Raw genomic sequence first — 13735 nt, 5'->3', positions numbered from 1 at the left:
TTACATATACTTGTCAATGTTTAAGGAAAGACGAAAGCTTAGCCCTTTTTTTGTGCAACATCATTTGGTGGAACATCATTTAATGGACAAACACTCCACTGTAACCATGTGAATTCAGATGGACGAATTTTAAGATCTCTTGCCAAAAATGGTGATTTCAGACCTTTTCGGCTTTTCATCTGTTAGAAATCTTTCAAATTTGTTTTGTATATTCCTAAACCCAGTGTCTTCTGCCCTCGAATCCTTTGCTAATTTTTTTTGAAGTCAAATATGATTCCTTGGATGGATGATGTTCCATATTATCCCATTACATAGAAAAGAAAAATCATGAGAATGTAAGTCAAATACAAATGATATATGAATGTAGCTATAAATAAATTACTTTCATCATATTGTTCAATACAGTCATAATTTAATCATGCTACGAGAGCTTACTTCACACTCTAGGATTCCAGAATCCGTAGGATGATGATAATATCTCCTTGCATGTAAATATGCAGCTCTTAAAATCAGTAGTTATTGTTTCACCAATTTTGGTAATGATGACATCTTGAGGAAGGACTTGAAGGAGGCTCAATTCTGTTTTGGTAGGATCTATTTTTGGTGTTGAACTAATCGAAATATAGTGTTTTGTCCTTGCTTAATTTATTTACATAATGACAGAATGGTGTGCGTAATGGTTTCATCTCCGAAACGTTTGTGTGATTTCTCTAATTCTCTTCATTAACAATTTGTTGTTTTGGTATCTAATTGCCATTATCATCCCTCAGATACTTGTAACGGTTGCATTTTTATGTTTCGGGAAAATAACATAGCGTCTCATCTTGTGTGGGTCAGATTTTAGGTTTTGTTCATATTGTTTGCCCAGTCCCATTAGATCGAAAACGTAGTAGCGTGTCCCAATTTTCAAGGAAAATAATATGGCTGAACTGCATAAATAATATAATACAAATTTCAGAAATTTTTTGAGATGTCTTCTAAGCTAACTAACGTATGAAGTGGGTCTGTTGATGGACTTTCTAGTAAATTAAATATAGACTAACAATCAACACATAAATGTCTCTAGATGTGATTAATTACATAGTTCACCGAAGATATATACAATTTATTTACTTGTGTGGGTCACACCTAATAAGAGAAGTGTTGAGGTGGATACTCTCAATGGAAAGAGTGTTTCATTATATATGACTAGGGTCGGTCCGCGCTACGCGCAGAATATGATTGTCGTATGATATATATTACTATATAATTGTATATTTTGTTGTATGTGTTTTATGTTAGGATTCACAAGAGGAGTGTACAATAACGTAGATGGTTTTTAAGTATTTTTATGTGTTAAGGGTTTATAAATGTTAAGTGTGTTTATATTAAAATTTTGTTGTGAATACAATACTATATACTTTGAGTGAGGTGGTAAGGGGAATTGAAAATATAAGCTATTTGATACATAGCGAATTTTCATGTTTACTTTGTTGGTATAATTATTCATGTTTATCATTATTAAAGAAACATTTTGAAAAATACATTTTTTATTAACAGGTAAATGACTTTTATATCCTTGTTATATATATAATAAAAAATATTTTAAAAAAAATCTTTTTATGTTTTTTAATTATATTTTTTTAAAATTTGAACTTTTATAATTTATTTTTCTAAAATTTTACGATTTATAATTTAAAAAGAAAAAATCTTTTTGAAACTTTTTTTTTCAAAATAAAGTTTTCAGTATTTATTTATATATTTATTAGAATCTAAAATTTCATATTTTTAGATTTACATCTAACATTTTTTTTTAATTTTCTAATGTCTCTGTTTTTTTTGTGGAATGTTATTATCCTGCCAGCCTAAAATTTTACGTCTCTTGTTTAAATCACATGTAATACGTTGCTTTTGTATCCCTATAAAAGGTCGTATAAAATGGTAATTTTGTAACTCTAGAAGTGCTAACCTAGTGAAGTGATTACAAACTATAACCATATAGGTATTTCTCTTCTTTTTTTCTTGTCTTTCTTCGTGCGACCAATGATCTAGTTTGAAGGACTTTACATTTCGTGTTTTGGATATTCAGCTCGTCAGGTTGTAAACCCGTATTTACAATGTTTTCATTTCCATGTTTAACGACCTTCTCTTGTTGAAAAATTGGTGAAGCTCTCTGAATTTTCTCTCTCGTTGGTCACTAAAAGTTCTAATTTTACTTGATATTGTAATGTAAATAATAATGGGTGGTTCTTCATCGGAGTAGAAAGATTTATGTCTATGTCGAGATAACAATTTTTATGATATATTAAAAAGAAATATTTTCAAAATATATTAAAATATATTTTTTTCACTTCATGCATCATTGAAAAATAAATTAAATTTATATATATTTAAAATACATGGTTTATTTGTTAATGTTGATTTTACTATGATTTTAAAAATGGTAGGTTATTTTCCTGTGAAATCTTAGAAACAAAATAACTATCTAAAACAAATAAATAAATGAAATAGATTTGTTTTATATAACATTTATTTGATAATGAAAAATAAATATTTTTAATGTGATAAACTATACAATTTGTGTTAATTACAGAATCACAACACACTGTAAACTTCACGTTCTACTTTAATATTATGCTGATTCTTTATTTTCTCCTTGAGAATAATGACAATTTTTAGGGTTGAACTTCTTAGCAAAATAATGATTAACGTTGTTCTTTCTTCACGTATTCGTAGTTAAGAACGTGAAAGCTCTACGATCTACACATTTAAGATTGGTCTTGACCACAATACTAAACAAATATAACTGAAGTGTTAGAACTCATCATGTATGTTTGTCTTCTATTGATAAGATTACTGATGTAGCTAGTGTAACCTGCCACTGCACCATGAACAACGCTCTGAGCAAGAAGTATAAAGTAAACAGTGTTTGATGCATTGCTAGAACAGTCCAAATCATGTACGCAGGATCTAAAAGCAAGAAACAAATAAATGAATTTAAAATATCCAAGTAATTGACAGTGGGGAGAAAGAGTCATGGTTTTTGTTACCTACGTATTTGAGATTCATCACCCATGTTAATCTTCTTTAAATGATCCTATCACCAGAGAAGAAAAAAAGGTGAAAACACTATGATGAGTTTTAAAATTATCTGGAATTGCATGAGAAAGTTTTAATCTATTTTTTACCTTGATGCTTTGTGGTAGCCAGAAGCGACATCTTTAAGAAGCTTTTTATCAGAGGCGTCTGTTAGATTCCATGCTTTTGCACATCAACTCTTGCCATGTTCTTCAGCAAGAACAATCACCATGTGACCATTCAACTTAGATCTGTTTCTCAATGAACTCCAAGAGTCCACCTTTTCTTTCGAGATAAAATGCTGACACAGGAGGTAAGGTATCAATCGACATCTCTGCTAGCTTATGTAGCATACATCGCTATGAATCCTGTTGTAAATAATCCAGTAGCCTTTAGTCATTAACAGCTCAAAATGTCTTTTAACTGTAATTTTCAAAGCAAATACACATGAAAAGAAAAACTTACCACTGTAAAGACCCATAGCATAACAAACCCAAGACCATTCTCATTACTCTCTGCTTGGAAATGTGAGGTGTTGATTGCTCGCTGAGCCCCCTCAACAATACATGTACTATATAGCCACCTGAACCGTTGATGCAAAAATTCTCATTCCAAGACGGGCGCTTCCGAAGGTGAGATGTCATCTTTAACCTGTTGTTATTGTAGAGCTCAAGAAATGGTTTCATGCAACTATATTTTTTATTTCCCTGTAATAAAACCAATAAATGCTATAAACTAATGTTCTCTTACCTGTAGAGTACGTCACCGAAATAATTTGATGTCACTATTATCAGCATCGCCTCGTTAGAGCTTTAAGCCGAACCTGTCGTCATGCCCGAACCACACTTGATTTACCATACGTCCATCACTGCCGTTGAGCCAAGCAAGAACCGCCATCTCTAATGCTGCCATTGTTAAGCCAAGCAAGAATCGCCGAAACCGTGAGATGCTTGGAAGATCTGTCCAACAAAGTAAGATCTGAAGGAGTTCATGGTTATGGCTCTGGCTCTGTCTCCTGTAAACCACCATCATTAAAACGATTCAACAGGTAAACACATAGAGAGAGAGAGAGATTCCTTGCTTCCCTAAATCATCTAAGAACGAAATAACCTTTGATACAAAGAGGAGTATGTGTTGATGGAAGAAGGCTGACCTTTTTATAGGTGTTATCCAAGAGAGAATAAGCTTTGAATGATTGATCGTGCCTGTTGTGGTCGAAGAAGTAATGATGGTCTTTAATGGAGACTTCAATGGACCCGTAGGTTACATAGAAGAAGAATCTCATACGAAACGACGCCAGATGAAACTTGACCAGAGATTCCTCAAGACAGATTCGTCTTCAGCAACATCCTGCAAGATCAAAAGATGCGATCGAAACCCATAGAATAGAATCCTCAGTCTCAAGCTTTCGTACGGCGTAGAACAAAGGCTATGATGAACCCTAAACGACATGGATTAAGTTTCAGGCAGACAGGCCTTGAAGACAATAAAAAGCCCAAATAAGACATAACGAAACCCACGTATATTACACAATTTACTTAATGAAACGCGACGTTTCGAAAAAATGGACAGGTGTTGCGCTCTCCTAGCACAAATTAGTGACGTGGCAGCCTCCAAAAAGAGAATTCCTCTTCTTTATATTATTAGATTTCTTAACTCGGATCCGTAGTTTTCTGATTTGTGTTGTTATATGCGACATATAAAATCTCAATCATCAGATATTAATTAATTCATTTGTCAACCATGGATTAGATTAAATGCTTATAATGATGGAACCTAAGAGAGTGTGAAATATCTATCATTTTTGTCTTGAGAACACAAAGAATCTTTTTTTTTTGATCAAAAGAACACAAAGAATCTTAATATATAAAATAAAACCAAACACTTTGAAAAAAAAAAGAAAAATATAGTACTATTAGTCTATTAGTTTTCTGGCACAACAAAATAATAATAATAATATATACAAACACAGTAACACACACAAAATACAACTCTAAAGCTATTACAAATTCAGACCTATGAAACCACTGATTCTTATGTCTCATGTTGATCTTTTAAAATCTTCTTCACACAGAATATTGCTTAGTGATATAACACACATTACATAGCATTTACGAGTAAAACTTGTATTCCTTTGCTTGAATAACGATCGTCCTTAGCCCTCCAATCGGCGACAAGACCATTAAGAAAATACCAAACACGATACATACCTGAAAGTAAAACAACACACCACATTTGATTTCTTTTCTTTTCAGAAAATTAAATAGTTTCACAAAACACAACCACCCGTTTGATTGCAAACGCTAGAAAAACTAACAATAACGTTACTTACCCAGTTGGCCCACCAAGATAAGCTGTACTTCTTAGGTTTGTAGATAGCTAGCCAAATTATGCAAGGAAGCTGAAGAAAATAACAGTATTTAAATTAGATTATTAATAACTAACCCAGATTGAGAAAAAGCGTTTAGAAAACGCAATCTTACGAAGTATGTCGTTGGAGCAAACGCGAATCCACCAAAGAACGCTAAAAGCCCACCAAAGAAAGGAAACGTCATACCTAGAAACATTGTTGCAGCTACATAAACCAAAAAAAAAAGTGAAAGTCAGTTTTATGGATCGACATAACACCATTTTCAAAGTTCTATATATACACATAACTTACCAACATAGAAATTGCGAACACAGAACCGGAGAATCGTGGTCGGTCTGAAATTAAGCTTCTTGACCAACAAAGTTTCCATCATGTCAAAAACTGGCATTGCATAAATCTGCAAAGAAAAAAAAACCAAGGTTTCGATTCGGTCAATTTTAAAATTTTATACAAAAAATGATTAAAACCGGTTAAGATTAACCGACCTGGTAACTACCAATAACGTGGATCACAACGAACATGTTTGCCGTCGCGATTAACCAAGCCGGTTTCTTAAGTGACATGAGGATATTGTCATCAACACCGTTCCCGAAAATATAATATCCAACGAAGGCCACCGGAAAATAACAGAGCGCGACGACGATGTAAGCAACAACAACTCCTTTCCACATTGGACCTTTTGAAGGTTTCTCAGGAGTCGAAGGAATCGTTGCTTGGATCTCAAGGACCACGTTGTGGCCCGCATAAGCGAATGCAACATCACCTAAACCGCTGAAGAAATTGAAAACCGTACCGGCCGTTGATTTTGCTTTGTAACCGTATTCAACATCTTCTTGAACACCTTTACTCACCGAAGCTGCCCATGCGATTGTTGAGTAGCTATAGACCAAAGGAAAAGTATTTAAAACCGGTAATGAACTTAACTGAACCAAAATTATATCTGGTATTAATTTCTACAAAAAAATGCGAACAGAGACTAAAACAAACCAACATTTAATTACCTTTCCCATCCTTAATTTTGAACTTTAAAAAACTAAAGTACCTAATTTTGTATTGGTTGCATAAACCAATTTCTCAAATTGAACCGATTCTCATACCGGCCTATGTATAACCAACACCCTAGCCGAATTTAATAAACCGGTTATAGTATTTACCTTAGAGACATAACCGCGGCGGCAAGAGACACACCGGATATGGAATTGAAATTGGGGAGATGAGAGAGGACGAAGTGAACAGAAGCGAAGATCATGATGAAGTAAGTAAGTTTGATGGGTTTACAATCATCACAAACAAGATCATGAAACTTCTTTAGTGATTTGCCTCCAGTGACCATATAAACGATGCAAACGCCTATTTCCACGATCAGCTGTTGCGGCACGACTATGTAAAGACCGAGTTTTTCCCCGAACGCGTGTTGTCCGAGCTCGTGGTAGCGATCGAAACGCTTTCCCGGAACCATTTCGTGCATTTCTACCATTTGCCATAATGTGTACAGTGTTATAATCCATGAGAGAACCATTACTGTAATTCCTGGTCCCCTATAAAACCAAATTAAAATTGGTTTAGTTTTTGATAGATCCGGTTTAAAATCACTAACCGGTTTGGATTATAAAATATACCAGCCGAGCTGAGACATAGCGTAAGGGAGGCCGAGAACTCCGGCACCAACCATGGCGGTGACATTGTGAAAAGCAGAGTACCACCACTTAGCATTTCTTGATGAAGTAATTGGTAACCAAGCATCTATTTCTTTTTGTCTCGCCGATTTCTCATCCTGTTTTATTTCACAAAATTGGAAGAAAACATTTAGTTTTATTTTGGTTTTCATAAATCTTTATGTCTCGGGCTCAAAAAGAGAGATGTGATAACTTATGGGGCAGAAGAAGAATAAAAATGAAAGTTATAACTATGTATTCTTGGAAGATCTTTTGGTTTAAAATGATTTAGGTGGGTACACCAACCTTAAGTTAAGATCTAAACTACGCGCAAGAACCAAAGTGAAGTCGATTAATATGTTCACTAGGATAAGACCCGCGCCTTGCGCGGGATTAAGTTATTATTTTTATTATATTTTGGAGAATGAAACAATAGTTTGGCTTCATTTGGATTACGGGTGTTCAATCCGAATATCGGGTTGGTTTCGGTTCGGTTCGGTTTTTTTCGGTATTTGGTTAGTAAAATATAATTACTATTCTAAATCCATATTTACTTTGACTTTAGTCTTTCACATACTTTTGAAAGATTTCAACTGGACGACTAAATTGATCAGCCAATCTTATTGCTTTAAATCATTAGTGTTTATATATATATTATTTAGTTTAAATATTTATTAAATAAAAATTCATATGCGTTATATTTTATGATCATTTGTAATTTATTATAACAAAAAAATAATCTTTTGATCACAAAATTTTCAGAGTGGGAATATTCAAATTTCTAATAATATATAGACGTTTTGAAAATTCAAATATAACATATAAGAAAAAATATAAATGTTTTTATTATATATTTAATGTGATTTTTTAATATCTTTCAATAATATAAAATTTAAAAAAAAAAGAACTAAGATACCAAAATTGTTATCAAATATTTATTATTCATAATAATTAATTTTCATATATACGTTAATCATATTAGGTAATTTCGTAGCTTCTAATTAAGGAAAGTGCAAAAAATATTTTGGTAGATTATTTATCAATTCGATAGTTAGTTTAATAAAAAATATAATGTAAGTCAAGATGGACCAACCTATTTGTCTAAGAATAGTATATTTTATATAGTCATTTATTAAATGAGAATTTATAATCATACAGTTCTATGATCATTCATATCATTTTATAACTGAATATTTAAATCATCGATAACAAAAATTTTCAATGTGAAATCTTTAATAAGTTTTTAATTTATAAATGTTTTTGAAAATTCATTGAAAGTTTTAATATTAAAATATTTATGTAATCTTATGGTATATAGTATAATCTATATATATATATATATAAATATATATGTTTTATTATTAAATGATATTTTTTACTCATATGGTTTTAAAATAATGTGTATCTTCTTATAATATTAAATAAAAGTTCATATTAATACAATTTTATGATCATTTGTAACTTATTATGACAAAAAAATAATCTATTGATCACAAAATTTTCAGAGTGGGGATCTTCAAATTTCTAATAATTTATAGACGTTTTGAAAAATTCAAAATATAACATATAAGAAAAATTATAAATGTTTTTATTATATATTTAATGTGATTTTTAAATATATTTTAATAATATAAAATTAAAAAAAGAACTAAGATACAAAAATTGTTATCAAATATTTATTATTCATTATAATTAATTTTTACATATACGTTAATCATATTAGGTAATTTCGTAGCTTTTATTTAAGGAAAGTGCAAAACATTTTTTGGTACGTTATTTATCAATTCGATAGTTAGTTTAATAAAAAGTGTAATATAAGTTAAGATGAACCAACCTATTTTTCTAGGAATAGTATATTTTGTATAGTTATTTATTAAATAAGAATTTATAATCATACGGTTCTATGATCGTTCATATCGTTTTATAACAAAATATTTAAATCATCGATAACAAAATTTTCAATCTGAAATCTTTAATAAGTTTATAATTTATAAATGTTCTTGAAAATTCATTGAAAGTTTTAATATTAAAATATTTATGTAATCTTATGGTATATAGTGTTTAATATATATATATATATATTTATTTTATTATTAAATGATATTTTTTACTCATATGGTTTTAAAATCATGTGTATCTTGTTATAATAAAAATGTTAAACTATTGATCATTAATTTTTAACATAATAATTTTAATAGTTTTAGTCATTTATTGTCGTTTTTAAAAATTCAAAATATAACATATACGAAAAAATCTAAATTTTATTTTTATAGCTAATTTGATTGTTTAACTTATTTTAATAATATAAAATTAAACAAAAAATGATGGAGGAGATATATATTGTTATCAAATCTTTATTATTAAACTCATTAATTGTCATATATATATTAGTCATTTATGGTAATTCCGTAGGTTTTATTTAAGGAAAGAAAATATCATATCATATCATTATATCATATAGTTTGACCAACTTATGTATCTAACAACATATAAAAATCGAATGTGGACCTACTTATTTTTCAATTGAATGTAATTGACTACCTAATTGAGTGCCACCTATGCATTGGGGCCTCTTTTAATTAATACAAAATTGAGGTTATATCTTTTCAAATGTTCCTCAATTAATATATAAGGGATTACTAAAGAAGAAAAGTCAATGATTTATGTCGGTTGCAAAATTCATTTTGTGATGAGCGTAATAGTACAAATAATAAAGTTTGGGGTAAAAGGGAGAAAATTTGAAAGTGTAAGGTGGGTTTTGGAAGATCTGTTTGTCATTTTAGACGGCGGTCTAGGTTGGTACAAGTTCCCTAAACTTTGGAAAAGCCATACGTACGGTATCTGTAAAGGTAAAGATCTAACTTATCAACAAAAAGTTATGAACAGTTGTCTATTTCTTTGTTGTCCTGTAACTTAATAATTCAATTGCGCAATATGAAAAAAGAAATAATAATGGAACATGGTATTTTTTTTTTACTCGGAAATTTTTAGGAAGAAGAACTATAATAAAAAAATCTATAATTTCCCGTAAAAATAACCGTCCATTTATCATAAAGTTTCAGCGTTTTGATTTTTTCGTCCAGGTTTTATTTTCAGTTTATTTGACTATAATTTACTCTGTATTTTGTCATGGTTAATATAAATATCCCTGGAACGGAAAAAATAATCAGACGACTCAAACCAAAAGTCACGAAGTCAAATATCTTACATCAAATCTAGTTTTGTATTTGGGTTCTTAACATTTCCTCTCCTTCATCTATATCTAACCATCACAATTAATTTATTTTCTAGATATTTTTTTTTTAAATCTAAATTTAAAAAGAAGACGAATCTTTGAGAAAAAGGCAACAAAAAATCTCTGTAAGAAGAGAAATACAGTTGGCGATGCTAAAGACAACAAAACTAACCTTCTTTCTCATATTTTTTACTAGAAGGGTTCGTTGTTTATCATTTTAATAAATAGACTCCATCCCATTAGTAGTGTCATTCATGAGAAAATATAACTAAAAATACAGTTTGGTTATACCAGAATTCAACAAACACAATATCTTTAATACAATAAAGCAAAAAAAAAGAAAGAGAGACTCACATAATCATCTTGAGGAGGTTGAGATACCATGGTGACACAAAGAGAGAGATTGAGGAAGAGAGAAATGAATAGGAGAGAAGAAGAGCTTCACAACTTCGTTCTCACACTTGTGAGAGATATTATGCTAAATATATAGAGCTCCTCCTGAAGTTATAAACACTCATACATCTATATATATGCACTTAATTAGTTTGAATATTATGAGAGAGAAACAGAGGGTGTGTATGTTAAAAAGTTGAAGTTTTTTGTTTGACTTCACAAACTACTTGTGGAGATGGGCACAAGATTTGTGAGCTGGAATCTGCTCCTAGCCTCCTATATTTAAGCAACTAACAATATAATCTTTAAAAAATCAATACAAATTAATCAATTAAATATTATTCACTATTCATTCATCTACTATAAGTGTTTGTTTATGCATTTTATTTCACATAGTATAGTATCCCTAGGTTCGTAACTTAAATAGGGTTGGCTAAACAGATGAAGGCGTTTGCTTATATTATAAGTTTAAGGCTTATCGACAATTTGTATAAATCAGCTGTGTATGCATTTGATACTATATTAAGTGAAGTTTTATAATATTATATGTATTCGAATTTTAGTATTGGCAAATGTGAATATTTAAAATTGTCACGTAAAATATGAATGGTGAATGACGTAATTCATTGACTCGGCTCTGTATAAGCTATAGTATGTTTTGCTTTATAAGCTATCCTTTATTGACTAAAATAAAGTGGGAGAAGAACACCGTTCTCTTTGTTCACACATCAATCAAGTCGTCTTAATTGTCGTCTACACAATATTTATAAACATATAATATTCGTGAAAAGAAAATAAGAATCAAACTATACGTCAAAAATATATGAGGAATATTTTGCTACTATATAAAACAAGAGTGATTTTCATATATAGACACTTGTTGACAATTTATTACATAGATAGACACTTATTGCTACCAACATACTTTGTTGTGGCTAAAATCATGTGTGCCCTTCAAAACGGTAAACCAGACGAGGGTATTTTTGTAACTCGAATTACAATTCTGGTTACTCTGGTTTGCTGTTTCGAAATTCGAAATTGTTCGACTGCGATTGGTGGATTTTAAGGGAGCAGTTATTTTTTGTTTATTTTCTCACCTTGGGCCCGTAAAAAGATGAAACTGTAAACTTTCTTCTCTTTACGGTTCCTACCTTTCGTTCTTGAAACCGCCGGCGACATCGACGACAGTAAAACTGCGGAGTAACGACGGTGTTAAGAGGAGACGAAGTTAGGCTATGTCGACGAAGAGAAAGAGAGCTGGGAAAGCGATCGACGACGATGAGTTATCCGATTTTATTTGCTTTTGCTAGTGTTTCTTGAAGCTTATCCGGGTTCAATGGTTTATGGGGGTTCAGGTACCGCGCCGAAAGATGTTGTGGCGGTGAATGAGAGACTTCCATCTCGGCTCTTCGCTACCGACCGATACCCAAGCAACAGGAACAACTGTTACGCGTCGCTCGAGTATCTGCTGCTAGTGAGGGATGTCCTTGAAGGTTCTGAGGAGATGGAGAGGCTCTTGTGTTCATGTTTTGGTCCACTGTTTAGGTTGCCGGTCAGGAGGTGCGCATTTTCTGGGAAAATGGTGCATGGATTGCTCTGTAGACAGTTGGTAACGAAAAAACGGTTTGAGATGTGACCTGTATTCGGTAGTTTTCCGACCCGTTTCGGGCTTCCTGAATTTGCCCATGTCACGGGCTTACCCTGTGGGGGAGTTTGAAGCAGGGTACGAGGTAGATGACAAACTGAAGGCAAAGAAAACAGACTATGCTTTCTGGGATAAGTTGTTTGGGGGTAGGCGCAATCTGAATTTAGATGATCTTGCCGCTATGGTGGTTAGTGAAGACAATATGTCTCCGGGGAAGAAGCTCCGCATATGTTTGATCATCATTGTTGATGGTGTGCTGATGCCTAAAACGCAGAAGCCGAAACCGACGCTGAAATATTTAAAATTGGTGGAGAAGCTAGACAAGTTTTTCGCTTTTCAGTGGGGGCGTGAGTCGTTTTGGTGGACAATTAGCACCATGATACCGCTTAGGAGGCGACGATAGTGTTACGCTTTTGAGCTATGTTGGGGACAAGTTGCCGACCCATACGGGGTTGGTCCTGACTGATGTCCTTGAGGCGACGATAGTGTTACGCTTTTGAGCATTTGTTAGGGACAAGTTTTTTCTTCTTGGGTGCCTGCCATTTAAAGAGAGTAGAGTTATAGGATGTGTCTAACATAAGGGAGTAAATTGTTTTTGTTACCGGTATCTCGCCGGTAGAGGCGATGCGGTTTTCCTTTGGGCGTCCAGATGGACGACGAGTCTGAGGGGGGAGCATCGTCACAGAAGTGATTGACACCGGGATGGGGAAGTCTCCAATGGGAGCGTCAGGGTAGATAACCCCAGCGTATGTTTCAATCCATGTATGTGTCTTGTAGCAATCACCAAAGAGCTGAACATATGGGAGACCTATGGAATCAGCAGCTAGAAGAGCGTGACCGCATGGAATTTTAAGCTTCTGGAAGACCTGGAAGGTGCAGACTTTGTTTTCTAAAGAGACAGTGTTGGAATGGCCGAAAAGGCCTCTAACTTGGTAGCTCCAGGTGTTGATGTTAGCTATCTTGCTGCTTTTGGTGAGCCTGATATGTGTCTGCATAACCTTTTCAACCTCTGGTGTTACAAAACCCTTACACTTGGCGGATTTGGTCCTTTTAGCAGAGAACCATCGAGTCAACATGCGCTGGATGAACATGAATAACTCAATTATGGGTGAAGACCTGGATTTCTTGAGAGCGTTGTTGAGCTGCTCTGCAGTGTTGCTGGTTAGAAGGTTGTAACGATCTCCTGGGAAGTAAGTCCTAGACCACTTTGAAGTCCCGATCCCTTCAAGGTAGGTGGCACATTCCCCATTGGCCTGCCTGATTTTAGTGAAGTTGAGATCGAAATCTTTGCGCCAGTAAGAGAATGCAGCCTCACACACCATCTTTGCAAGACCTTTGTTCTTGAACCGTGAGATAACGTTACGCATTAAGTAGACTAT

The 13735-nt window shown here is 32.9% G+C and overlaps 1 protein-coding gene and 1 long non-coding RNA gene across 2 annotated transcripts; both read right to left on the bottom strand.

The window, feature by feature from the left end:
- Positions 1-2678: 2678 nt before the first annotated feature.
- On the bottom strand, positions 2679-3712 carry LOC125607934. The gene is made up of 3 exons (XR_007338999.1): positions 3523-3712; positions 3168-3425; positions 2679-3076 (listed from the first exon to the last, which is right to left on the bottom strand). It is a non-coding gene; the product is annotated as an uncharacterized LOC125607934 (long non-coding RNA).
- Positions 3713-4949: 1237 nt separating this feature from the next.
- On the bottom strand, positions 4950-10954 carry LOC106446179 (lysine histidine transporter 1-like). Its single transcript, XM_013887869.3, has 8 exons — positions 10673-10954; positions 7048-7202; positions 6583-6966; positions 5914-6307; positions 5720-5825; positions 5541-5632; positions 5390-5458; positions 4950-5267 (listed from the first exon to the last, which is right to left on the bottom strand). The coding sequence occupies exons 1-8, from the start codon at positions 10700-10702 to the stop codon at positions 5169-5171; spliced, it is 1329 nt and encodes a 442-aa protein (XP_013743323.2). The 5' UTR covers positions 10703-10954; the 3' UTR covers positions 4950-5168.
- Positions 10955-13735: the final 2781 nt, after the last annotated feature.

This window comes from Brassica napus, chromosome A4, assembly GCF_020379485.1.
Source record: "Brassica napus cultivar Da-Ae chromosome A4, Da-Ae, whole genome shotgun sequence".
In the NCBI taxonomy this organism is placed as follows: domain Eukaryota; kingdom Viridiplantae; phylum Streptophyta; class Magnoliopsida; order Brassicales; family Brassicaceae; genus Brassica; species Brassica napus.
Note: the sequence above shows the minus strand (reverse complement) of the source record. Positions and strands in the feature narration are given on the sequence as shown.